Source organism: Apus apus, chromosome Z (assembly GCF_020740795.1).
Source record: "Apus apus isolate bApuApu2 chromosome Z, bApuApu2.pri.cur, whole genome shotgun sequence".
NCBI lineage: Eukaryota > Metazoa > Chordata > Aves > Apodiformes > Apodidae > Apus > Apus apus.
The window spans coordinates 435,089-462,867 of NC_067312.1; the positions used below are offsets into that span (position 1 = coordinate 435,089).

Sequence of the window (27,779 nt, forward strand, 5' to 3'; positions counted from 1 at the left end):
GCCACCTCTCTTCCTGCCATGTTTGAGTCTCCTTTGGTTTTGTTGTGTTCATCCCAATCCAGGTGCCAGTGGATATGTGCTCTCCCCTCCTTCCATCCTCTGCTGCCTCAGTACCAGTTGGCATCTCTGCTGCTCTGTGCTGTCAGTTCCTCCATCTCTTCTTTCACCTCTTCATCACTCCCCACCTTCTTCTGAACTTTCGACATGGCTCTGACATCCCTGTGGGCCCTTTCCATGCAGACTGGGTGTCAAGAAACTTAACTCTAAACCGGTCTGTTTGAACTTTCCCGCAGCCATCCCTTGCACTGGTGTTCCCAGCTAGCATCACAGGCTGCTCCTGTCTGTACAGTAGCCACTTCCATTTAGCTATGCATCTATCACAGAAACCAAATGCAGTGCTTTTGATATCTCATTAACCCTCTGCATGATTAATGAGTTCATAAATCATTAAACAGTTAATGAGTAAAGATTAATAGACTAAAGGCTCAATCCCTGTGTGTCAGGGCCATGAGCTTATTTTGTTTGTCTTAGAGTGAGAGCAATTCAAAGATCTGGTGGTATTCCTTGTTTCAAGGACTGCACATGTAAGAACCCTCAACTCTTCCCTTCCAGCAGCCCCCACATCAGGTATTAGCAGGGCAGAACCCAGAACTACTGCAGGACTGCTTGCAGTTATGTGTGGTTCATACTTATTTCAAAGAGGAATTGTATGTCATGTCTTGCTCTAAAAGGACTTGCTCTAATATTCAACCAGCTTGGGATTGAAAACATAAGGAATTTATTCTGCCAGAACAGACACTCAGTGAAGAGACAATCTAAGAGTCTGTACACCTCAAAGTAGAGGGGTGGGTGAGGAGTCTGACTCTGGCTGGCTTGCAGAGCAAAGGCTCCCTGACCACCATGCAAGGAGCTGTTCCTGTCACAACATCTGTGTGTGTTGTCCTGGGCCAGTGTGTTAAGTTTTTCAAGAGTAAGTTGTTCTGGAGAGAAATCCTTGGTTTGCATTTCTGGTTAGTACTTTTCCTCCTTTCTGTATCAGGTGAAGTAAAAGATTGTCTGGGGGTGGGGTGGTAGTTGAGAAAGAATAGAAGGGGTAAAGAGGAGAAATAACCCAAAATATCACAGTGAGGCATTCAGGTGCCTGGCTTTGAGCTTGACTCTCTTGTTTCAGGAGGTAAACTCCCTAACTCCAAAGCCATTTAGGAGAACAAATTATCTTTTAACAGAAGATTCAGGTTCCACAACCAGCTGTCATATCCCTGGCTAATTGCATCAGTGAGCAGCCACTAGCAGCTTGAGTGGGTCTTGGGAGAAGTTATATTAATTCACATTAAATCAGACTGTGCTTTCCTATGGTATCTGTTGGTTTTGGTTTATTTTGTAGCCTGGCAGTGCTGCAGCTCATGAGGGCTGCACACTTTGGGCTCCCAGCCAACAGTCCTGTCATTTGAGTAGCATATTAAGTGCTCATTTAATATTTATATCTCTTATAAGAGATATTAAGGGTGAGAGACCATTCAGCTTTAGAATAGAAACTAACGTGAGTATTGACAGGGTTTGGTGTCAGCCCATTTTACCTGGGCCTGTTTGCAGCTGTTGGTTGGAGAGGAGTTACACACGAGTAGATGGTTTCTGGTTTTGTTTAGAAGCAGTGAACTGGCTGTCTGTTGCAGCAGACAGCTGAAGCTGTAGAAGGTTTCTCACTGATCTAAAAGCACTGGAGGAGGCTGGGATCCCCTGCTGCATGTCTTGCTCCTGTCTGAGATCAGCCAACTGCAGCAACCTTGGGAGTTCTTCAAGAGCTATAATTTAAATAAACTTTATGCCAAGTGGAGATCCTGACTGGGGAGATAATGTGTTAGTGCTCAAGGGTCAGGGAGCACCTGCAGGTTCTGAAAAGCTCCAGGCAGAGGTAGCACACACATCCAGCTTCAACTGACTGGTTGTGTGTGTTGATCCACAACTTAGTTATAAACTTCCTCGGGCACTTGGACAGCCAGATGAAGGCTCTTGCAGTGAGAAGCAGCCTATGGGGAGGGGAGGGGAAACAAGGGCTGGTTTGGGTGAGACTGGACAGCCCAGGATGGAGCAGCAGCTGGGTGATGCTGTGACTTGTGCTGGCCCAGCACTCAGTGCCTGCGGCCTGGCCCCACTGTGGCCAAGCAGGCTCCGGCTCCCATGGGAATGGTGGAATGGCTACTGGGATTGGGTGTTTGTGGGCTCCCCAGCTCCACGTCCCACACATGGTGTGCTGTGTCAGGAGCACAGGGTGTTCCTGGGCCTGTTGTGTGGCACATGTAATTACAGATAGCAGAACGGTAATGAAGGACTTGCTGGGAAAATAAACACCTCGTGCCTTTGGTCTGTGCTTGAAAACCCAGCTCGTGCTCTACGCTCTTCCAGGGAAACTGGTTTCAAACGTGGGTTTTGGTGAACAGCATCAGCAGAGAACACAACAGAGCCATGGTTGCCTGCATTCACTTCATTAATTCCTTGCCTTGTGCCACCAGCAGCATGATCTTGGAGCGGGACTCAGAGACCACCTTTGATGAGGATTCCCAGCCCAACGATGAGGTGATGCCCTACAGTGATGATGAAACGGAGGACGAGCTGGACAGCCGGCTGCCCGCGCCTGGGCTGGGGCCAAACCGGCTCCGCGGGGACGCCGAGCAGCACGGGGACGCGCTGAGAAAAGGTACGGACCTGGGGTGGCAGGTCTTCCTGGATACTGAGGCTGAGCCATGCCTGCACCTATCTGATTCCTGTGCTCGTTGGTTCAGGAGGATTTGGAATGGCTTATCGGAATCTGTTGAGGAGTGATTGATGGCAGTTCAGTTTAACAGATGGCAGAATGAGAGTCAGCTTCATTCCAGGCTGCAGCCAGAGCTCTGTGGCACTGCTAGTTGTGTAAAGCTAATGATCTGCACTGTGACCTCCTCTCAATCACTAGCTGGATGCAGCCTGTGGTCCCAGCACTGCTCAGCAGAGCTGCAGATACTTGACTTCCCCTCATCCGGAAATTTGAACCAGCATAAGCCCATTTGCTGTGCTTAGTCAGTTGGTTAGCATATATTTCTGCTTTCTAGGTCTTGCACAATTAGCTTTCTGCTTCAAGGCTAATTTTGTAGCCTCATGACTTTATCTGCAGTAGTTTCAGAATCACAGAAATGGTGAGCAGGAGTTCAGAGGAACCCATGGGGTGCAGCTTGTGTGCTGCTGCCAGTGCAGGAACCTCTTGGGCATGTTTTAGACACTCCTGTTCTTAACCTCTGTCCAAGAAAAGTCTGTAACCCCCCTAAATACCTATTTCTCAGTGTTGCAATGTGTGTACTTTTAATTTAGCCACTGCCTGTTTAATATATATAGATTTCCTGTTTGTGTGGCAATAGGGAACAGTTGATCACCTCTCATTTTACAACTACCTATTATGTCTTTTCCTTTTATAACCACCTATTACCTGGTTAGTTTTGGGTTGTTCTGTTTTTTGTTGGTTTGTTGTTTTTTTTCAATGACTGAGGTAACATAATCTATAGAATAGTTTTCTTAGCCTCTCATCATCCATCATATTTTCTTGAGTTCTCATCATGACTGCTACTCTCTTTCCCCCACCCCCTGCTCTTTTTTTTTTAATCTCCAGTTATTTATTCTGCAGACACAATACACCAGCAACCACAAGTTTGCTTTGTGGCCTAGTATAGGCACAAGAAAAAAAGAGAGAAACAAGTCCGAAACAGGACCTCCTACTCCTTCAGTTTCTTTTCTGAAGTGGACCATGCCTCTTCCTTTATCCTGGTGAATTGGGGAGAATCTGAAAGCAGGGAGATGAGTTTTGGTTTTGCCCTCCAAAGAGCTGGTAGCTCCCACCAGTTCAGTGTAACCACAAGGCTCTGCTGTTAGTGTAACCCACATGATTATCCAAAATGTGGACTAGAGCTATGGAAATGGCAGAGCTCCTTTGAACTTCAAGCTAGGGCAAAAGTGGTCAGGAGGTCAGAGATGTTAAATATTTCTCCTCTATCTTCTCAGCTTGCAATCAATACATGGAAATGAAAGTTGTCACAGTAAAGATCCCAGGTGTCACAGAATCACAAGATCATTTGGGTTGGAAGGGACCTTAAAGATCATCTAGTTTCAACCCCCCTGCCATGGGCAGGGACACTTCCCACTAGACAGGTTGCTCCCACCTGTCCTTGAACACTTTCAGGGATGGAGCATCCACAGCTCCTCCAGGCATAAGAAATGAGAACTTGCTTTATGTGTTGGATGGGAAAATAAAAAAAAAAGGCTTTGTGCCTGGATTTGAGTTAGCCAGATGTTATCAGAGATTAATGCCTTCCAGCAGCCCAGGAGCACCTCACGTGCTTCCCCAGGGCCCTGGCAGGGATGTTCTCCCCACCCCACGCCTCTGCCTTGGGGAGTTTCACCCAGCCCTGCTCTGCAGTGCTGGATGTGCTCAGGTCACGAGAATCCCATGAAACCAAAAGGAGCACCCATTAAGGACAATTACTGGAAGTTAGAGAAAAGAGGGAGATACTTGGCTGATGAGTCAGGAAGGCTGGATTTCAAAATGCTCTCTGCCCCATCCTTGCCAGGCTGGCAGAGCACTCCTGTGAGTTGGCTTAAGAACTGGCTGAATGAGTTCAGCAGGGAGTTCCTTTGATGTGGGCAGGGCCTGAACCCGTGGTGTGGGAGCAGGATTAATAGGGCTGTGGGTGATGTGGGCTTGAGGGCAGGAAGAGGACCTGAAGATCTTGGAGGGAAGGAGGTGGCCTGTGAAAGGGGAGGCATGGAAAAGAACCTGACAGCAGGAGGACAGTGGTCAGCCCAAAGCTCTGCACATCACAAATGAGATGGACCTCATTTAGAGTTGGACTTTGGAGGACCTGGGTTAACAACAGTGATGAAGGCTATTTACTAAAATAAGTAAAAGTTTGGGAGAATCACATAAGAGAGAACAAAGCGACACAGAGAACAAGGACACAACTTCAAAAAAATGGAGATAGCAAGAATGACAGAAAAACACATTCCTGGGAATCAGCAACGTGTCCTTGAGAAACAGTCTGAGATGGTGGGAGTATTCCTAAACTTATCTTGACATGGAAGGGATTAGAAAGGAAGATACTAACCACTAACAGCTGTAGCCCTGAGCACTAGATAGAAAACATTGAGTAACTAGACTTCACTAGCATACTAAAATACCCTCCCCCAGGTTAGGGGGACCCCAGCTAACCAAAAGCCCCCAACTCTGTGAGTGTGCGTGGGGAAAGTTCCAAGCACTGTCACTTGAAGCAGGAGAGAATTAGTTAACCACTCAGAAATACCATAGAGATAAAGTATGTTCCATGTTTCTGTGGATACCAGCAGCTCCTGTTCTTTGGGAAGCTGAGCTTGCAGTGTGGAATAGCACCCAGCACCCCTTGTGTGCAGACATGGGTTAAAGCAAATATCTTGAGACCCTGTGTGTATCAGCTTATTGCACAATGGGTGACAGACCCCCCTCTGGGGACAACAGCAGGGGCTTGGAGGTGGAGGTGGATGGTTTGATAGCAAGTCCTTTGGAAACCTTTTCCTTAGGGAGGCTGCATGGCAAGTCAGGTTTTAAATGCTGAATACTGAAGGGGACAGAAAGAGGCAAGATTGCTCAGCTGCTTTGTCAGCAATTTTGTCAGCTAATGGTCCAAAACTTCAGAAGACTGTTGCAGACTTCACTTGATGAGTTTTGTTGTGTTTTACTGCAAAATGCAGTTCATATTCCTGAGTTTTCAAGCAATCAAACAAAATGGATGGCTGAAGAAATAAGAAGAGCACAGCAAATGTTTACTTTTTAATGGTTGCAAATGTAAACCATTGCACAGTATGGTTATGTGAAATAATTGTTTCCTTAAGTTGGGTGGAGCTTTTCATTTCTAGAAAGACTAAGTATCCTGGCTGCCTAGTGCTTCATAAGTGTAACCAAATCAAGCCAAAAGAAGGGAAAGGAGAGAATTTAGCATGAGTAAATGTTACTCTGATAGGCTTTCAGTTTCTTGAGCTTCCAAAGTGTTAATCGCCCCTTCTTCCCACCTCAGAATATATTTTAATTGTTAATAAAAACAAATGGCCTGGAAACTTCTTGAAAACCCTTTTTTAGATGATGTACTAAAAAGCAGGTGCCAGTCTTGTTTCAACTGAAAATACCTTTAGATGGAATCTGAGAGAAAGCCTGAAACTGTCAGATTTGTTCCCTCATGTTCAGAACCATCAGGTGCTGACCCATTTTGCCTTGTCTCTCCCAGACTACAGCTGGCAAGTTAAGGCAAATGATGAACACTTCCACCAGCAGCCCCAGTTCAAGAGAACAGTGTTTCTGTGCTTCAAAAAAAGCAAATATGCAGTAAGTTTTCTTTGTCTCAATTATGTGCTAATGACACTTGTGGGGTGAATACTTTCTTAGCATCAATAAGATCTTTCCAACCACTAAGGGTTAGTGTAAAAGCTACAATTAATGCTTCCTTAGGATTGGTTTGGATTTGTGAATGGAAAAGCAAGGTATTGAGACTTGTTTAAGATGAGATAGAGGGTTAGAAGCCAGGCGTCCTCAGTCTAGATTCCAAGGCAAATGTCCCCACAGGTGTGATCTTTCATATAAGAAGTCTCAGTGTAGTATTGGGCAATATCCTGATTCAGGTAGACTGGGACAGTCTTAAAATAGACATTTGGGAACCTCAGGTGATATAAACAGCATCTAAATCCACCAAATTATGATAAAGGAGGCATTTTTATCTCATACATCAAGACAAAGGGTTGAATTATTTTTCCCCCCCCTGTTCTTAATTGTTTAACTTTTCAAAGTAATAAAGCTCGGGTGCTTTATGTAGCTCTGGCTGTAAGTGTCAGAGGCTCAGCCTGGGGGGTGACATGTGGACTGCCCAGTTTTACCTGTGACATGTTGTCTCATGTGGCTCCTTTTCTTGTCCCTGCTGAGGTCCCTGCCTTGCAGACCTGTGGCAGGTTGGGTTATCTCAAGCATGAGCACAAACATTTCATAGTTAAATGCTAGGAGTGGAGCTAATCAAATGGAAACCCTTCATACTTGGACTAGGGAGGGACTGGCACTCCTGAGAGTTAACCTTTGCTCCCTCTGACATTGTCCCTCATTAATAAGTCAAATTAATAGGCCTTTGTATCTGGATTCACTATTTGCAGCTTCATGCCTGAGTCCAGTTCTATCCCTAATAGGGATAAGGTGTATCTGGCAGATGATGCCAAAAGGCATTTCAGAGAAGAGTGTCCAGGAGGAGGAGAGCACTGAAGCTTCCTCCTCTCTGTGCTCCCCTGGCAGTGCCATGTGCAGCCTCTCATTGACCTGAGAAGGGGCTGTAACCTCTCCATGGGTTGACTGTGCATTAGTAGTGTAGTCCTTGGTGTGGCTACACGTTCTGTCTGAGATGCTTTTGGGATGTGTTAACATCAGGGAAACGGACCTTTTGTGCCTGGTTTCAGGAGGCTGAGGAAAGGTACAATCTAACAAAGCTGATAGGAAAGATACCACTAGCAAAATGCTTTACTTAAAAATATGCACTGTACATTTGCAATGTAAGAAGAATCTGCTGTTGTGGATGACACTTGGTTTTCTTCCACAGGGAAATGCAATTAAGACATACAAGTACAACCCTTTCACTTTCCTACCACTGAATCTGTTTGAGCAGTTTAAAAGAGCAGCCAACTTCTATTTCCTTGTCCTTCTCATTCTGCAGGTAAGAGAGACAGAGAATGAAGTGAGTGTGAGGTGCTGACCCACTAAGCTGACACAGCTCAGTGCTGTCCTGCAGGGACCTGCAGGGTATTTACAGGGGCTGTATCTGACCTCCTGCAGAAGCTCTGCCCAGCATAACAGAAATGTGGGAACACCTGCATGAGCCTTGTATGTTGCAGAGTTAATGAATTTTATGGGGAAGAGATGTTTCTTTTGCTCTGTAAAACACGACGGCCTTAAGTTCCACTCATGAATCAGAAGCTCCAACAGGAAATACAATCAAATGCAATTAAAGAGAAGCCAATGCTGAGGCATCAAATTCCTCCCAAAAAGTTTTGTTCATCTTCACACCCTGACTTAGAATGCTCTCTGATGTGTTGGTTTTCTATCTTATGTTATACTCAGATCACTATTAAATGTCTCAGAGTTGAGCCTGAGTGATAATCCTGTATTGAACTGATTTTGTCTTTTGTAGTCGATTCCCCAGATAACTACCCTGTCATGGTACACAACACTGGTGCCCTTACTCTTGGTGCTGGGAATAACTGCAGTTAAAGACCTAGTGGATGACATTGTAAGAAACATGTTTTGTTGCTACTAAAAGCCAAAAAAACCAACAACCCAGTGTTGTTCATGCCTTTCACTGTGACACACAGTAGGGAGTATATTCTCTGCTCCTGGTTTTCAGGCTCGCCACAGGATGGACAATGAGGTTAATAACAGGACATGTGAAGTGATCCGGGATGGAAGGTTTGTACTGTTCCCTTCCTCACCCTGTAAGTACTGTTTGTTGTGGTACCCAGGTTCACCACAGGTCTCACCCATAGCTGATGGGGAATGTTCAGCTCTTTGTCCTCTAGCATTCCACATGTCTGTGTGAACACCTGATTGAAAATGAAAGATAATTGCCCAAAGGAGTAATTTAAACTTACTTAGCACTTACTGTGCTAAGAGCAACTTCTTTGGAGAAGAGGACAGAAATTAATTTGTAGGTGAAGAGGGAGGAGAAGTAGGTTTGCTTCTAAGTTATAGACCCCTGACTAAATTGTAGTTACCAAAAAGAAAACCCACACCTTACCAAGATGTAATGTTTCTGTAGTAAGGAAAGTTTGATATTTCAAGATGTATAGAGTGCATAGTGTTCTAGATTAAATAGTAATGTTATTAAACTATCTTTATATTAGGTTCAAAAACACAAAATGGAAAGATATTAAAGTTGGTGATATCGTTCGTCTGAAGAAAAATACTTTCATTCCTGTAAGTGCTTTGGATATATCTGCTTTCTGCTTCTGCAGAATTCTGTGAGAATCTTGACTTGCGTTTATTTGATGCTTATTTATTTGTTCTAGGCTGATATTTTGCTGCTATCCAGCTCAGAACCAAACAGCCTCTGCTATGTAGAGACAGCTGAACTGGATGGGTAAGGCTCTACTTAAGGATTTCTGGGGTTTAATTTTGGCTTACAGGTAAAAGAGCAAGAAGTGTGTATTCCAGACTCTGCTTGTCATTTGTCACACCAAACCTGGAAAACCATGTCCCATTTTTGATTCCCACAATTGAAGCATCATTAAAAAGTGGTGAGGGTCCACTGCAGTGCCACAGATGTCTGAAATGTTGGAGAGCATGACGTATGAAGAGAGGGTGAAGGACTTGGATTTATCCAGCCTGGAGAAGGGCAATTTAATCAGTCTTCCAGTATCTCAAAGATAGAGAAGACACTCTGTTCACAGGGATGCAGACTGACAGGACAAGTAACTCCAGAGAAAAGTCTGTCTGCATTCAAGAATCATTGTTCTCATGGTGGACAACTTTTACCATTGGAATAAGTTGCCTAGAGAAGTGGTGGAATTTCCCACACTGGAAACAGTCAAGGCTTGGCTTATGAGGGCCCTGGATAACCTCATCTAATGTCATGCTTCCCACAGGAGGTTGGGCTGTTGACTACCAGAGGTCTCTTCCAACCCGAACTTTTCTAGGGTTTTAAACTTTTCCTATTCCTGGCCAGTGGGAAACGAAAAATTCATATTTTTCTGTGGAAGTTTGCATAAAAGCTGCTTAGAGAACATAAATCTTACTGTCTCTGTCATGTTGGTTTGTAAACATTGGTTTAGTTCATGTTGACAGAAGAGCTGGTGCTGAAATCTGTAGAGAGGTCTGTGATGACACACACCTCACCTCAGAAGGTGAAATGTTCCTTTTTCTGGGTGAGGGGTATATTCCTCACTCAGCCTTTAGTTATCTTAAAAAAGATTAATTACAACATTGTACAAAACAAGGATGTTTGTGTTGCAAAAGGTCTTTTCTCTATTAGAGCTTTGAACAGTATTGGTTAGTAAATATTGCTTTCAAATAACCATTACTTCAAACTTAATTATTGCATTAGTAGAGCAGTGATTCTCAGAAGCTTCACTTACCTGCAGCGAGCAGAGGTAGAGGGTGAGACTTCACTTGTGGAGAAAAGCAGCCAGGGTGAGAACTGGGCAGGTGGGTCATGATACTTTCATGTCCCTGCAGACACAAGGCTCTGCATTGCTTCCACCTAGGAGGTTGGTATCTGTGGAATATTGATTTGCTTCATTTAACTGTGTTCAAATTTCTTTCCTGTATCTTCATTTTTTTAATAAAATGACCTTTTTATCCTTTCTTCTTAGTGAGACTAACTTAAAATTCAAAATGGCCCTTGAGGTAACACACAGATACCTTCAAGAAGAAAGTGCAATGGCAGACTTTAACGGTTAGTAGAGTTATTTTCTTACAACTATTCAAATGTTGCTCAAGCATTTGCAGTCCAAGCAAATAAACCAGGGATGAGGACAGAAGCGTTGCCAGTGCTGCTTGTGGTCCCGGAGTTAGTGGCTTCCTGGCTTTTGCCAGCAGGCAGCTTAAAGGAAGCTGCTGCTGAGCAAAACAGTCTGTCTGGAGAGGAGACCTTTGCCATGAATGAGCTCCTGCACACTGAGCAGAGATGATGGAGCCCTTTATTAGTGTTTGCCTGTCTGTTTGCTCTTGAAAAAAGTCTGTTTGCGCTTGGGACTGTACCTGGAAAATACCTTCTGTTGTCCTTTTCATATTTCTCATTAGGGTCTAGCTGCTTTGTGTGTGTGTTTTGGAAACCCGAAGGGGAGGAATCCCTTCTCTTACCGAGATCTGTCACAGGGTTTTATCTCAAGCTGATTTTTTTAGCAATCCAAAAATTGAAAATGCTTAAAAATAAAAAAGGAAAAAAATACTTACAGCAGAGTGCCATGGAGAAGTGAGCAAGTAGGGACTGTTCCTGGTTTTCTTCCATTGTGAGGACTGAGGAACCTAAAATGAAAAAAGGAACCGATAAATTAAAAGCAAACATAAGGAAGATGCTTTTTCACACAAGACTTAATTAAGCTAAAATTCACAGTCTGCCAAAGGATGTTTGGGATGTAAAAACCTTGTGTTTTCAAAGAAGATGCCTTGAGCAGATTTCTGTGGAAGGAGAGGAGAGCTTGCTTACAAGGACATCAGCTCTGCTTCAGGACAGCTGGTGGCTGCAACTTCCTGTGAGACTGGGAGCCTTTCAGTGGCCCATGCCTGGAGCCCTGCTGCTCTTGCACACCCACCAGTCCTGGTGAGACTGGGTCAGGGCTAGAGACAGCAGAGCCCTGGCCTGGCCTGGAACTGCCACCCTGTGCTGTGAGGCAATTGGCAGCTTTGCTGACATTCACATTCATTTATTCATTTCTGAAGCACGTGTTTGATAATGGTAAGAGCAGCATGAACCAAAGTTTTAGGATGAGCTCAGTTTTTGGGATGGAAATGCAAATATAGCAACGTATTTTGTGAAGGCTGTTGTCCCTTTGGAGCTCATTGCTAGTAAGTCTTCAGTGGCACAGGGTCAGCTCCAGAGAGACACATGCTCTTGTAGGCAGGTCCTTGGGAAACCTTGACAAACGTTAAAGGAAAAGGTGAACAACAAGTGTCCTGTGAGGCAGCAAATGCTGTGTGTACTGGCCTTGGGGCAGAAATCAATTATTTCTGCTACTTCAGCCTGGAAAGCGAAATGCCAGCCTAAGACACCATATTTAAAATGTCAGCAACACAGCACTGAGTATTTGTACACCCTAAATTTCAGAGAGGTTGTTTATTCAGAACATGCATTTTCTCAATTTGAAAACCTTCTGGGGTAAAATGACCCATGTGGTGGGTACAAGTCAGTGCCTTTTTATTCAATTGTTATATATTCTTCTCCCACCTTTTCAGGCATGATTGAATGTGAGGAACCCAACAACCGACTGGATAAGTTTGCAGGAACATTGTTCTGGAGAAACACGAGTTACCCACTGGATGCTGATAAGATTTTATTGCGTGGGTGTAAAATCAGAAATACAGACTTCTGCCATGGAGTGGTGATATTTGCAGGTATTTAGGAGTTGACCACATGTAGTATTAACTGACTCAGGCAGGACAGCTTTATCTAACAAACAGCAACTGTATTTTATGCCCCGGTTTTGCAAAATGGTAATTCCAGCCCTTGTTCAGGTATTGTAGCTTTCCTTTTCTTGTCTTTATTTTTAGGGGCTGATACAAAAATAATGAAAAACAGCGGCAAGACAAGATTTAAAAGGACAAAAATTGACTCCCTCATGAATTACATGGTTTACACTGTAAGCCTTTTTGCTTAGAATTCAGATGTTTGAGTTCATTTTTCAGTGGATAGAGTGAATGCAAATTTAGGAAACTTCTTTTCTTCTGGTGTAATAAGTGTGTTTCCATGTTGGTTTGAGGTGATGGGTGGGGATGCAGGAGGAGGGAATGTGGAAAGGGGCCTGGCTATTTGCAGAATAGATCATTTGGTGGGAGAAGCCTGCTCCCCCTTCTTACTTACAAATGCATGTCACGGTGTTTGAGCTTTGGGGGTTAGCTCAAGGCTGTGTTCCCTGAGTGTCTCAGGCCCTGTACACCCTGCAGATTTTCATGGTGCTCATCCTGCTGTCAGCTGGGCTGGCCATTGGACACACCTACTGGGAGCAGCAGGTGGGCAACACCTCCTGGTACCTCTACGACGCAGAGGACTTCAGCTTCCCGTACCGGGGCTTCCTCAACTTCTGGGGGTACCTCATTGTTCTCAACACCATGGTGCCCATTTCTCTCTATGTCAGGTTGGTAAATGCCAGGGCCTTTAACAGCTGAACTGGTGACAGGGTTGGACTACTTAACTTGTGGATTAATAGTGAATGGACTGAATTGCCCACTGGTGGCAACCAGTGCAGCTTCACAAGAAAGCCAACTCCATTGCTTTCATATAAAATAATCAGGCAGGGATCTTTGACTCACAATTTCAAGATATCAAGATTTTCTTACAGTATTGAGCACATCTACTCTATACTTTCACTAAGGAAAGGGTTCTTCCAAGCAATCTCTGACAAAACTGGAGACTTGATCCTTCCAGTATTTATCTTCTCAGTCTAAATCTGCAATCACAGTGCATGAAGGAAACTAAATGAACAAATTAATATGAAAATGGAAAATTAATATTTTCCAGATTTCTTCACAAAAATAGAGGCCTTACTCCTTCATACAGTGTGAATAGTTTTGCCTGTCTGTAACATACTTGAAGCCATCCAGCTTCCTACTCGCACTTCTGCAAACTGCACTGAAAATGCTGTTCCCACATGAGATTCTGTCACATCTTTGGGCTTGATAAGGCCTAAGGGACTTTTCCCCAGTTACTCTGGTGGTGTTGAGGCTGAGCTGTGGGGTCCCACAGCAGCTGAGTGGCTTGTGTCGGACTGATGGGGCTCCCTAATGTTCTGGGATATGCAATTGGTTTGTCCTAAGCTCCTGGGCTGTAAAGGCAACTTGAGTCTCAGAAAACAGTCCCCTGGATCTGAGAATATGTCATGGGTTTGGATACGAGATGCAGCTGGGAGTGACAAAATTCATTTCATTTAATGTAGTGTTGAAGTGATTCGTTTGGGCCAAAGCTACTTCATCAACTGGGACCTGCAAATGTATTACCCTGAGAAGGACACAGCTGCAAAGGCCAGAACCACCACACTGAATGAGCAGCTGGGGCAGATCCAGTACATCTTCTCTGACAAGACAGGAACTCTTACACAGAACATCATGACGTTCAAAAAATGCTGCATCAACGGCCAAATATACGGTGAGTCTGTGCCCCCTGCTGTGCTCTGCAGGTGACAGCAGCTCTGGTCTGTGACAAGAGCACAGGGAACACCCTGCACAAACGAGCAGGAGCTGCAAGGCTGGTCTGCACATGAATTTTCTTAGTTTCTGCTGACCTGCCACAATTTAGCACTGGCACTGAGTAAAGATCCAGTAAAACTGAATTGTTGGGTTTTCCCCTTTAAAAAGGGGCAAACTGATGGATTTGGGAGGAAACTTCCCAGTAGAAAAGTCAGAAATGAGTAATTTACAGAATGCTTTGCTTTTGGTAGAAGTGCTTCAGGGACAGAATTAATCTAGAAACAAGTAAGAACAGCAGTTTTTCATGTCAGTGTTGGTGACTTCCATTTCCAAACTTGTCTGGATTTCAGTAGTTAGAATCCACAGCATGTGTGCTCCAGAACTCCTGTTTGGTCAGCTCAGGTAACAAAGAACACACTGTGCTAATGCCAAGTGCTTTTAAATCATCCTGCCTCTGAAGAGGGGTGAGGAGTTTCTGACAGTGAAAGCTGTTTCAAGCCAACATGGATGTTTTACGACAATTCCCCAGAAAGCTTTTTTTCTTATTTGTTTTGGTGTCACTAGCTTACAAAGGTACAGCAGCTGTGAATTTTTTTTTTTTTTAAATAAATATCTGAGCTATTCTAGTGCACTAGGTATTGTATATATATTTTTTTTTTACTTTGTGAATGAGTTGTAAAAACTTGGTTATTCTGTCCTTTGCCTTCTAATGGATGGTGCTTGTCCTGCAGGAGACTGTCGGGATGCAGCAGGGCAGCTGCAGAGCCACCCAGAGGTAGGTCGGTCTGGCCTGGCGCTGGAGTCCCCAGGGGCTGCAGAATGGGGAATGTTGCCTTGCCAAAGCATGGAGAGATGCAGGTAGGCCCAAAGCAACGGCACAGGAGATAACCCAAACTCTCTCCTCCTCTGTTTCCTAAGCAGCAAGTGGATTTCAGCTGGAACAGGTATGCAGATGGAAAGTTCTTGTTCTATGATCACTATCTGCTAGAGCAAATAAAATCTGGAAAGGAGCCAGAAATTCAGAAGTTCTTCTTTCTGCTTGCCATTTGTCACACAGTCATGGTTGACACTTCTGATGGTGAGTATGTTTGTTTGGGTTTTTTCTTGTGTGAAGGAAAGAATAACTCAGTTGCACAAGGGAGAGGTCCAAAGTCCGATCCCAGAGTCCCTGTGCTGATCCCATAGCGAGGAGTGTGAGGCTGCTTTTGTAAATTAAATAAAAGCAGGAGCTGGTGCTATTCCCTGTGCTGAACTGATCTGGCCCTTTATGGAAGGAGGACTGTCTTTATGACAGTGACAGTTGTGGCAAATGCATGTCCTAAATAACAGCAGATTTAGAAAGGCAGGAACAGTTTATACAGAGGTCTTGTGTTTTCATGTTACAGGTATTCTACCTGTTCAAATGCATCCTTAAAATCTCCAAAGCATAAACCTCAAAATTACAATGACATAGCACGGCCTCTGCTTCCACATATGTGTCTGAAAGTACAAACACATTTGGAAACTTGTTTTCAGTGTGGAAAACCAAATGTTTGCAGCATAAGAGCTTCATGCTCTTACTCCTCAGCCCCACAGACATATACAAATCATGTATGTCTGTCCTAAGAGTACTGGCAGCAAATAACCAAAGAGACCAACAAAAATGTGGCAGAAGCTAAATTTAGAGGTGAATGGCTATTGAAGAGTTTGTTAATGTGAAAAATAAGGTTGGAAGAGTCAATTAAAACATTGACAGGTGACACTGCTTTTTACCCCTATCTTGGCGAGACCTCTGTGAAAGCAGCATTCACCTGTCCCGTTTTGCTCTTTTCTGCTCTTCCCATTTCTACCACATTGTATTGGTGTCTGTGGTCAAGGATTTGGAGCTTCCTTTGAAAATGCTTAAATTAATGTATTAAGAATAAAGATACTTAAGTTCTGTTTGTTTTGAGACAGAGAAATTACAGGCTTCACATGTGACTCTTCCCATGGTCCAGGTCAGCTCTATTACCAAGCAGCTTCCCCGGATGAAGGGGCCCTGGTCACAGCAGCCAGAAACTTTGGCTATGTCTTCCTTTCCCGAACACAAAATACCATCACCCTCAGTGAGATGGGGACTGAGAGAACTTACGACGTGCTGGCCATCCTGGACTTCAACAGCGACAGGAAGCGGATGTCTGTCCTCGGTGAGCTGGGCAGCGCCCGCCGGCACACGCGGCACTGGGGGGCGGGAGCGAGGGCAGGGCTGGGGTCCAGCGTGGTGGCTGGGTGGCACACTCCTGGGGCAGCTCTACATCCACATTGCTCTGGAAAGCAAAAGAGAGGTTTTGTCATTAGGTGCACGTGTGCCTGCCAGGCAGTTCTGGGGCTCAGATGTGGCCTATGCTGAAGACAATCTTGGATCCCTTTAGTGGAATCATTTAAGTGTGAAGAAATGCTGCAAAGATGATTTATTCCCCTTTGCGCCCAGAGAACAAACAAGCTGTGTGTTCCTCTAGCTGCTGGAACACTAGGTGTGCAGGCTGAGGTGTAAACAGCTCTTTGGTTTTAATTTTAACTATCTGTAAATAAATCAGTCTTGAATCAGTCAGAGATCCATTGGTTTTAAGGCTGTGATTATGGTCATCATGTCTCTAGTGTGTGTCTGCCCAGCTCCTATGGGCAAGTGAGGGATTAACACTGTATGAACCATTAAAAAAACAATCTTTTTGAGTTTTTAAATATCCTGTCCTGTCATGAAAGAGAAGAGGAGGTGCACTTGTCAGCTGGGTTACTTAATTGAACAGTATTAGAGGACATGAAGGAGAAAAATGATTATGTAGTTGTGGTACTCAAGAGCAGTAGACTGAAAAATGAAATCCAAAACTGTTCCTGTAATTAAATGTACTCTAAGATTTTGTCTCACCTCTCACATTTTATTCCACAGTAAGAGAAGCAGATGGAAACATAAGGCTATACTGTAAGGGAGCTGATACAGTAATTTATGAACGGTTGCACCCAAGGAATCCAAAGAAAGAAGCTACAGAAGAAGCACTAGGTGTAAGTTTGTATTTTATATGCTGCTTTTAAATTAAAAATTGCTTATTTCTTACGATAACCCCATTTTATTAGTTTCCTTCTCCTATTAAAACAAATGCAGACTTATAATTGGTTCTACAAGTCCCAAACAAAAGCAATATAAGTTTTTTTTGTCTGCTCTTATTTAATTTTTGGCATTTCTGAAATGTCCAGGACTAATTGTGCAGTCAGATTTGTGTTATCAGAGTTACCAATGTTCATGATCTTAACTCTTATGTTTGGAATGCAGATGAAGTGTTTCGTGGATATGTTGGGATTTTTATAATTTTACTGTTTTTTGCAGTGGATATGTTTTTTAAAAATATTTTTCAGATTTTTGCAAATGAAACTCTTAGGACACTCTGCCTGTGCTACAGAGACATTAGTCATGAGGAATTTGAAGCATGGAATAAAAAGTTCATGGAGGCCAGTGTAGCTGCAACTAATCGGGATGAAGCTCTGGACAAAGTATATGAGGAAATAGAAAAAAACTTGATTGTAAGTCAAGCTTTAAATGTTTAGTGCACTTTTACTCTGTTTTGAAAATAAGTTCTCCCTGGTTTTGAGGACATTTTTATTTAAATCTTCTCAGTATTTGATTTGCTTTGAGCCATGCCAAATGTCAGTGCTGAATAGAATGGAGATGTGTTTTAGCACCTTCATTTCAGTGTGGTCACTTCTCTATGCAAGAGTTTGTCTTTCCTCAGTTCTTAGCTTAAGCTCTACCTTGGCTGCAAGACGTGCAGAATAGCTTCACTCTCCACAGAAAATGAGTCTATTTTCTATACATACTACATGTTGTACTTTTTACTCCATGTTCCTCTTACATGCCTGTATTTCAAATGCCTCCCAGCTGCTTGGTGCCACAGCTATTGAGGACAAGCTACAGGATGGAGTTCCAGAAACGATTTCCAAACTTTCAAAAGCAGACATTAAAATCTGGGTGCTTACTGGTGACAAAAAAGGTGAGTTTCCTTCCAGCCAAAGAGCTAGTAAAAGGGTAACGGCTAGGACAGGAACTGGGACATATGCAGACTGGAAATAAAGTATATGCTTCTGGACAAGCTTAGTGTGAAATTCCATTTATATTGAAACTGGAAGAACATCTGAAATGTGCAGAATTTCATGCCAGCTGTTCCATTCCAGAGTTACTGGATATGTTCTTGTGGGACTCCTGTTCCTCCAACAGATTGGATGAGGTGACTGATTTTGTACCTGTTTTCTCTAGGGAAATACCCAGCTCTGCTTTTCCCAATGCAAAGCTAATGCAGGGCAACCTGCTTTTAACACCAGACTTGCTTGACTCTGAGGGCAGGTACCAAACCTTGTCTTTTTACATTGAAAATTTACTTTTCAAAGAAATCTCCAGTGCTGCTGGAGTCCCTCTCAGAGTGATTTGCTTTGCTTTTGGTAGTTGCTCACCTGCAGTTCAGCAGCACATTTTGTTAATTCAGTTCAAAAAATGGCATTAAATCTCTAAGCAAGGATGGCTGTTGTGCAGCCTGGGTGGAGGAGCAGCCAGAGCAGCAGCAGACCAGGCTGGAGGTGCCCAGAGAGAGCAGGGCAGTGTGGCTCAGCCTGTGCTGACTCCTGCAGAGCCTTTGCAGGGGTGGCTCTCTGACAGGCAGGCAGCAGCTCCACCATCAAGTTCAATAGGCCCTGCTAGATCTTTTTCCCACAAACGGTTCAATAGACTTTTCCAGGTCCATAACAGCTTTTGTATTCAAAACCTCTGGTGACAATGCATTCCACCCCAGGCATGTACATTTCATAGCAAATGTTGCACAGGAAAACTAATGCCCTGTTGCTGACTTTTATTCCATTGCCCACTGAGCCTTCATTGCCACACAGTTTTAGTACAGATAATTAACAAGTATTCCCCAGCCTCTCTGTGCTATGCATGATATTTTTTTCCCCTGTTCATCCACATTACTAATGAAAGGGAACTTACCATTCTGAAACATAACTTCAAAAATTACCTAAGAGGACTTCAGGTACTTCTGGCTGCTTCTAACAGTTACTCATGACAGAACTTAGAGTAAATACTTCCCTCTTTTATTTTATTGTAGAAACTGCTGAAAATATTGGGTTTTCATGTGAACTCTTAACAGATGAAACAACAATCTGCTACGGAGAAGATATCAGGCAAGTGAAAAGCACAAGGGATTTATTTTGTGGGACTGACAAATGTTCAGTTTTTAAAATTAACCCAGGAGTAACACTGCTTTATCCCACAGTGGCTCTGCAATAACTGAACAGTATGTTTTGGCAGTAGCTCAGCTGCATATTATCTGTCTGTTTCTTTGCTTTTCATGGAACTGTAATTTTACAAGGCAGCCCCTTAACTGTGAGCAAGGGTTTTACATTCTAGGGCAACAACTGTTGACATTAAACTGAAGCTGTACTTCAAACAAGTCTGGAGCCCACCTGGAGTGGGCTAAGCAGATCTCTTCCTAATCCAGACCTTGAGTAGTTGCCAGGTTTTGCTCTGGCTGCCTGTCCCTGGACTCCAGCATTACTCCAGCTGCCCTTTCCCCCTCTCCCATGCTCCTGTATGCAGCACAGACCTGTGCTATAAAAACACAGTGGATCACAAAGTATTCAAAGCTTAGTCATACAGAATGTGCCAAAATGGTTAGACCCAAGGAAAAGCAATGTGGGGCTGAAGAAGAACTAGGGCCTTGTAACACTGTCACAGTTATTCCTGACTCATTTCCCCAAATTTTTCCTTACTAGCAAAATAGCAATGATATGAAGCCAGTGTGAGCCTCTTTTCACTGGTGCTGTAGCACTGCTGAGAACATCAACTAATATATGGCAAAAAAAAGCCCTTGCAGCATGTGTTGTATTTCTTTCTCACAGATTTTCTGTCTGGGACTCATGTACCTTGAGGTTTATCCTTGGTGTCTCTATAACAGTATCCACCTCTCTTTCTAGTGCTCTTCTTCAGACTAGGTTGGAAAACCAGAGGAACAGACCTGGACCAAGTACCCCTTCCTCCCTAAGAATGACCGAGCCCTTCTTCCAGGGCAGTAGAGATCGTGCTTTAATAATCACTGGTTCCTGGTTGGTACGTACAGAAGATACTCTCCTGAGTATCTGAGATTTTGGGGGTACCACCAACTCCTGGTGTCCTTCATGGAGGACTCTGTTAATTTGTCTGCTTCACTAAACCAATTGATGAATATTTTTAGGCCATTGCACTGCCAGTTGAACACATCTGTTTGAGATTTACTTTCAGAAATAGTTTTGGTTTTGAAGGTTGAAAATACTGCTCAATAACATAAGGAATGTCTTGGGCCTTTCCAGTCACCCTGGCAGCTGCCATCCAAGTAAAGCCAAGCCCCTGCAGAAGCACAGTCTGATTTTTAGTGTGTTTATTCTTTGTGGGGGTTGGGGTCTAATGGAGAAAAAATGAGAGAGATCCTGCCAGTGCTGCAGGCTGCTGGCTTCAGGGTAGCACAGGAATGGGGCTTGGAATGAGACAGAGGAGTGAAAGGATAGAAACAAAAGACAAGTTTCCTGCTCAGTCCTGCAATTGAATGCTCCCACAGGAGCCTGGAGAGCAGAAAAGGGCTGTTAGCAGAGAGCTGACTAGCAGTGATTCAGGGACTGTCACCCATGCTGCTGGCAGGCTGCTCTTACAGACACCTGCAAAGGAGAAGGTCCAGTGAGCAGCCAAGGACCCTCTGCCATGTTTCAGCATTCCAGCCCCAAACCTTTATTTAGGATAAAGTACATCTGTGCACAGGCCCAGGAAGCAGATTGGGGATGTGTAGAGGAAATCTAGCAGGAGCATCAGGTAAGATTGCAGGTCTTTGTCACCCCCATTCCAGCTGAACTGCCCCAGAGATGACCTGGAATTTGCAGGACACTTCCACATGTGTTGGGCATGGTCATGCTTCCCTTAGGAGTCGGGGTATAGGAGACAGGGAAGTTCAGAAACCAGAATGTTTTCAGAAGTGAATTAGTTCCCATCAGAAGAAATATTCCTTTGAACTCTGCAGGAAGTGCTGTGACACTAAATACAAGCGTTTTGCTTTTGTGAATCCCACCAAGTACATTCTTTTCATTGTTTCCATAGCTCTTTGTTCAGTCCTCTGCACAAGTATTTTATTACAATGCTGTAAATGGGTGATATGAGCATAATGAGGCTAAGAGTGTCGTGCAGGCAGTCCATAGAGTGTCATTTGGAATAATGCAGAAAGGAACATAGAGTATGTTTGTTACACAGAATGAAATCCTGCTAGAGAAGAAAAAGAAGAAGAAGAAGAAACTGAAGCTGAAATTCCCCAGAACAGCAGAAGAGAAAAAAAAGCAAAGTGAGAAGAGAAGGAGGGCTGAAGCCTACAAGGAACAGCAGCAGCAGAACTTTGTGGACTTGGCCTGTGAGTGCAGGGCAGTGATCTGCTGTCGAGTGACTCCAAAGCAGAAAGCCATGGTGGTGGAGCTGGTGAAGAAGTACAAGAAGGCCATCACACTGGCGATTGGGGATGGTGCCAATGATGTGAACATGATTAAAAGTAAGGCAGCTGGAAAACTCCTCTTGGTGGGAAAGATCTCTTCTGAGTGCCCTTCTGCTGTCTCTTCACTATTTCTCCTTGCTCAGAAGACTCTGCCCTCTGTTTCATTGCCCACACTCACATCACTGGGCTTTTGTTGGCTTCTCTGCCTGTGCTTTCCCTCTCTGAGGACACCCTCTATGAAATGGTTAGTAGGTTTTGCTGCTGCACTCGAGCTCTTTCAGTAGACATCCCCTGAGAAGGCATTCTCTTTATACTTGTTACTGTGCTGTGGGTTATGAAGTGGAACATAAAGAACAAAGCAGCAGCTCAGCTGCCCCTTGCTTGGAGGTGTTAGCTGTGCTGTACTGCAGCAGTGCTCCCTGAACTGCTTCCTGGGAAGTCCCACTGACAAAGAAGCTTCTGGGCCACAGTTTATGTTAGGAGTGTGTTTGTGAACTGTCTAACCAGTGTGTTCAGGGGGCTGCTTGCTCTGTCTCTTCGCTCAGTTCTCCCCTGGTCAGGTTTCCCAGTGCCCATTCTGGGCAGACTCCAAGTGCAGATGGGGCCGTGGGCAGCGCAGAGCAGGGCAGGGGGGCTCAGGCCCTGTTCTGTCAGTCTCTGTGCAGCCTTGGAGCTGCACACAGAGTGGGGCAGGGGAATTTCCCCTCGGTCCCATCCTTCCTTTCCACTGTCCTATTAGAGTGTGGTGTTTGTTTCCTTATCTCAGCTGCCCACATTGGAGTTGGAATCAGTGGCCAAGAAGGGATGCAGGCTGTCATGTCCAGTGACTACTCCTTTGGGCAGTTCCGCTACCTCCAGAGGCTGCTGCTGGTCCACGGACGTTGGTCTTACATTAGGATGTGCAAGTTTTTAAGATATTTTTTCTACAAAAACTTTGCTTTTACACTAGTCCACATCTGGTATTCATTCTTCAATGGCTTTTCTGCCCAGGTAAGAGGCTGTGCTTGTGTGTAGTACTAACAAGCAGATCCTCCTTTTTCTCAGTGCAGAGTAGCACAGGCTATTCTGTATTCTGAGAAGAGGTGATAACTACTGACCTAGTTAGTTACAAGATAAGCAGTTTGTTGTGATTTCAGAACACTTAAGTCAGTATCACCATTGTACAGGGAGGAAGTGAGGAATACATTGTTATGTGGCAGTCTGGGAAAACTTTCCCAACCCTGCTCCTTCAGATATTCATAGAATCATTAAGGTGGGAAGGGACCTTAAAGATCATACAGTTCCAACCCCCCTGCCATGAGCAGGGAACCACTAGACCAGGCTGCACAAAACCTCATCCAACCTGGCCTTAAAAACCTCCAGGGATGGGGCACCAACAACCTCCCTGGGCAACCCATTCCAGTTCCTCACCACCCTCATAGTGAAAAATTTCTGCCTAATATCTAACTTAAATCTCCCCTCTCACAGTTTAAAACCATTACCCCTTGTCCTATCACTATCTTCTCTGATGAAAAGCCCCTCCCCAGCTTTCCTGTAGGCCCCTTTCAAGTACTGGAAGGTGCTCTAAGGTCTCCCTGGAGCCTTCTCTATTCCCAGGTGAAGTGAGACAGTGCATGTATGGATCAGTGAGAAATCAAACCAAACACTTTTTTCTCTTGAGCTGTTGGCTAGAATGGCTTGAAATGTGCTTGTTGGAACTGGCAGAGTTTGAGGTTCATGTGGTGTCAAAAGGTTGTGCTGAAAGGACTTGAAGAGCTGAGACAAACCTCCATGGGCATAACCAAGGGACAGGCAGGTGTCCCTGCATGGGCCAGCACGGAGGGTCAGGGACACCGAAAGGTAGCCCAGACTGACATCAGTGCTGGTGCTGAGAGGGAAACTGGGGATGCCTGGGACATAGCCAAGAAGAACACAAAAAGAAACCAGGGTTCCCAGAGCTGCACTGAGGTGCTCACCACAGCCACACGTGCAGCTGAAGACCAGACTGACACCAGCGTGAAGGGTTTCAGGTCAGGGGACACTGATGGTTTGGGAGGAGCAGGGCCCCTTAATACAGGCTAAAAATAGTCCCAACACAGCTGTGAGCTAAGGTGCTGCTTGCATTTTGGGACAACTCTGAGACAGGTGATTTGATGCTATAGGAGAGCATGTGTGGATTTTCTCAGGAATAGCGAGGGAAAGGTATAATCCAGAAGAAATTACTAACTACTGAAACTCCTCCTGTCCCTGCAGACAGCTTATGAAGACTGGTTCATCACGCTGTACAACGTGCTGTATTCCAGCCTCCCGGTTCTGCTCGTTGGCTTGTTTGATCAGGTATTCTCCATGCTGTGAACTGCAGATAAATCCAAAGGCACACACCATCAAATCCTTAATTACTCTGGCCCTGGTTGCTTTGCTTTCTGTACAAGGCATTTTGAGGGTTTGGTTTGGTTTTTTGGCTTTAAAAAAAAATGTATTCCCCTTCCCAGGGTGGGAGGTAACAAGAGGCAATAAGCAGAGGGTTGCAGAAAGTTGCCAAAGCTGAAGATGATCAGGGCAGAGGTCTGCAGTGCCAATAGTGTTTGTTGGGAATATTTCTAAGTGCCTGCTCTCCCGTGGAATCATGCACACAGCACAGCAATGGTGGCTTTGTTGATGGAGAAGATATTCCTTCTTCCCCTTCTGAGCTGGAGGTGTAGGGAGTGCACAGTGGTGACAGGAAGTCTTGGTGTGTAGCATCTCTTTTAGATTAGGCAAATCAGTGTGCAAATCAGTGTTTCTTCTTTCCTTTGTGATAAAAGCTAATAATTCAGTATCAAATTAAGATCTCATTTGAGCATCTGTTAGAGACTTCAAGTCAGGACATGCAGTGATAGTCCTTGGCTGCTGCTTATCCACCCTGTAAGGAAAGGACTCCAACACCATACATGGCTGTAGGGAGCTGCACAGCTGTGGACATTCTCAGCTTGGCAAATAAAGGGCTAGAAGTCTGGAAGCCTGGAAACAGGATATGTGGTGGCTTTGTGAAAGATGTTCTCCATGCTCCTGCTGCCCACACTGCTATTTGAGAGAGAAACAAAATTTGCAGTTTCCTTTGGGACATTGTAGAGTTGAGCTTCTTACTCTTCAAAGCTGACACTGAGAACAAGAAATTGCAGCAACTTGTTTTTCTCTTTTTCCCCCTTTATCAAGGATGTGAGTGACAAATTGAGTCTTCGGTTCCCTACACTCTATGTTTTGGGACAGCAAGATTTACTTTTTAACTACAAGAAATTCTTTTTGAGTTTGCTTCATGGAGCTGTAACTTCATTGATAATCTTCTTCATACCATATGGAGCTTACCTTAAAACTATGGGACAGGATGGAGAAGCACCTTCTGATTACCAGTCCTTTGCTGTCACAGCAGCTTCTTCTCTTATATTTGTCGTCAATTTTCAGGCAAGTAACCTTAGCTTTGTGATCTCGGGAGCTCTGAAAACACTTTCTGGTTGTGTTTCTAAATTTGTCTGCTACAAATGTAACAACATGCAAAAAGCTTCCTTTTTTGCCTTCTCTATTCTCTGACTGGTGTGTACCTGGATGAGAGAACGCTCATGCAAAGCACTGTCAGTCTTCAGAACAACTGACATTATTTTGAATTTACAAACTCATGTGGGGCTTTTGTTTGCTTTCAGATTGGCTTGGATACATCTTACTGGACTTTTGTAAATGCTTTTTCAGTATTTGGGAGTATTGCACTTTACTTTGGCATCACATTTGACTTACACAGTGCTGGGATCCATGTTCTCTTTCCTTCTGGCTTTCACTTCACAGGTCAGTCCTTGTGTTTTGTGTTCCTTGTTCTCTCTCAGGCAGCTTTGTAACCTCAGCAACAACTGTGGGCAAAATGTCATGGCCTGACCCTGATGCCTCTGAAAGGGAACGATGTCAAGTACTGATCACTTCCAAGGAAGGCTTTTATTTGTGTTTGGGGCCAGGTTTCATCATTGCAGTATTTCTTTTCTTTCAATGAAAATGAGCTGGAACTTGACTGCCCAGCAGTAGGACTCTGCAGATGAAAACCAAGTCACAGCTGCCGGGGCAGCTTAAAGTAAAGGGACTGTGATGATCTGGCAAGGTCTGTGTTTGCCAGGTTCTCTAACTGATCAGCAGAAAGTAAAACCCCAAGGCAGGACAGAGCCAAATGCTGTCAGCAGTTTCTTAGGGTTTTGCTGCAAGTCCTGGGAGGTGTAAGTAGAGGCCAGTTGGATTTTTTTTATTCCCTCCCCCCGAGAAAAACTGTGCTTCCTAATTTTCCTGGTGACAAGTCTTTCATGTGTTGCCTTGGATCCAACTATTTCCCCCCAGAATAGCAAACATCTTCAGTTTTAGGAATACTTCATGCATTTCAGGATTTATAAAGATGTGGCTGCTTAGTTTGATGCAGAGTTCCATCAGTCTGGCCTGTTCATATCACTTGTTCTCTAGACCACACACAAACCAGTGACAGCAGGAGGACTTTCCCTTGCTCTGCATGCTTTAACACAGGACAAAAGCCATGCATCTCAGCCAGGAGTTTGTCTGGCAGTGTCCCATAACCCTCAGAAGGGCTTTGAGGTGAATATGGATACACTGTAACACAAGTGCTTTATAAAATTCTTGCCTGTTGCTCTCTCTTCATAGTGGAGTCTCTGATTAAAAGCTTGATGTTGTGATACCCAGCACAATACCTGGATTTTAGGCCCTTAGGAAAGAAGCTGTGGCTTTTTGTATCTCATTGTGCTGCATAACTAGTTTACCTGACTGCGTAATAAACTAGTTTTTGCTCTTGTTATTCCCAGGAACTGCTCCAAATGCTCTGAGACAACCGTACCTCTGGCTGACCATGATTTTATCAATTGCTCTTTGCTTGCTTCCTGTAGTGGCACAGCGTTTCCTGTCAACCACAGTGTGGCCTTCAGAAAGTGAGAGAGTGAGTGCAGTGCTCCCTTAGTGCAGTTCCTCTGGCCGGCAGCTCTTTACGGGGGCTAGTGCTGGTGCTCCTGCTAGGGACAGGCAAGTGACTGTGCCCTGGGGACCGGTCAGGAGCTGGGGTCCCCTGGCTGGGTGGTGGCTGCAGGGCTCTCCAAAGGCCAGACCCAGCCTGCCATCTCGCTGAGGGACTGCTGTGCTGTGACATTTTCCACCCCAGGCAGTGTCACTTCAATGTGTTCTGTTTCCAGTATCTCCCCTGGTGCTTCTGAGGGATGCAGAGACGTGTACAGCTCAGGGTGGGCTCCTTCACCAGCTCTCTGGGCTGAGCACTTGGCTGTGCAAAACCACAGAAACCTCCTGTGGAGCAGCTGGTGGCCAGACTGTTGGTCTGGGTTGGGCTGTGCTGGAGCCCTCTGTGTGTCAGAGTGGGCAGTGTGTGTTCACCTATCTCCAGCTGGCCAATAGCACCTGGGGATGAAAACTGGGGGTAGCATTGTTTAAAAAAGACATTAAAGACACGTCAGCATGAGGACGGGGGAAGGGCTGGAATTACATGTCTTCAGCTGCACGTGCTCTTGTTTCTAACAAAATCGAACGTGGACAAGCGGACTCTCCCGTTTAGCAGTTTAGGGGTGTACAAGAGTGCGGGGCTGTTTCCCGCAGAGTCCGAGCAGACGCGCTGCTTTCCCTTGCAGATCCAGCGGCGGCGGCAGCAGTACCAGGCGGAGGAGCAGCAGTGGCGGCGGCGGCCCAGCGCTTTCCGCCGGGGGGTCTCGGCCCGGCGCTCCGCCTACGCCTTCTCCCACCAGCGCGGATACGCCGACCTCATCGCCTCGGGGCGCAGCATCCGCAAGAAACGGGCCCCCCTGGATGCGGTGCTGGGCAGCGGCGGGACCCCCGGCAGAGACACCCGAGAGACCAGCTGATGGGCTGACTGCCTTGTGGGCAGGAGCCTTTCATCCCAGTGACTGCACAAACGTGTGGGGTTTTTTAAACAAGCTCAGGATTTTTTTAAACCGAGTGGCATCGGGATATGAAGATTCCTATGCTGTATCACAGAACTTCCTGGTTTGGGACCACTGGAAACAGAAAGGAGCTATAGTCCTTGAGCTGTTTCCTGTGGAAGTGAAGGATGTGTGTGCAGGGTATGAAAACCCAGCACGGCCGTTATTCTTTTAGTGATGCCTGGAATTGCAGACTTTTTCACATTTTAATAATACGTTGGTATAAAACTGCAGCTACATTTCATGTGTTGTCTCTGGAAGCAAACTGCTCCCAGTCCTGCTGGTAGACCAGACTCCAGCAGCCTGAGAGGCCCTCGAGGTGCCCACCTGAGGGTGTTCACCTGCACAGGGTGACAACCTGGGACAATCCTGGCAGTTGCAGCTGTGGTTTCTCTTCCTGTCTCTCCCCTCAATATGTTGACT

At 44.9% G+C, this 27,779-nt stretch overlaps 1 protein-coding gene across 1 annotated transcript; it reads left to right on the top strand.

The window, feature by feature from the left end:
- The first annotated feature begins 2,497 nt into the window (after positions 1-2,497).
- Positions 2,498-27,278, top strand: ATP8B1 (ATPase phospholipid transporting 8B1). Its single transcript, XM_051642704.1, has 27 exons — positions 2,498-2,695; positions 6,276-6,373; positions 7,623-7,736; positions 8,211-8,309; positions 8,424-8,485; positions 8,920-8,992; positions 9,085-9,155; positions 10,387-10,469; positions 11,969-12,127; positions 12,284-12,372; positions 12,677-12,867; positions 13,666-13,874; positions 14,647-14,690; positions 14,837-14,993; positions 15,892-16,080; positions 16,821-16,933; positions 17,285-17,449; positions 17,805-17,916; positions 19,021-19,096; positions 19,889-20,021; positions 21,186-21,474; positions 22,184-22,407; positions 23,650-23,733; positions 24,592-24,837; positions 25,074-25,212; positions 26,220-26,350; positions 27,048-27,278. Exons 1-27 carry the CDS (start codon positions 2,515-2,517, stop codon positions 27,276-27,278), a joined length of 3,762 nt encoding a protein of 1,253 aa, XP_051498664.1. The 5' UTR covers positions 2,498-2,514.
- The last annotated feature ends 501 nt before the right edge of the window (positions 27,279-27,779 follow it).

Excerpts from the sequence above, each read along its gene's own strand:
- ATP8B1 (XM_051642704.1), top strand. The coding sequence starts at position 2,515 with ATGATCTTGGAGCGGGACTCAGAGACCACCTTTGATGAGGATTCCCAG. Across the intron at positions 12,868-13,665 it reads CCCATTTCTCTCTATGTCAG|TGTTGAAGTGATTCGTTTGG; the intron begins GTTGGTAAATGC and ends CATTTAATGTAG. Across the intron at positions 23,734-24,591 it reads TCGTTGGCTTGTTTGATCAG|GATGTGAGTGACAAATTGAG; the intron begins GTATTCTCCATG and ends CCCTTTATCAAG.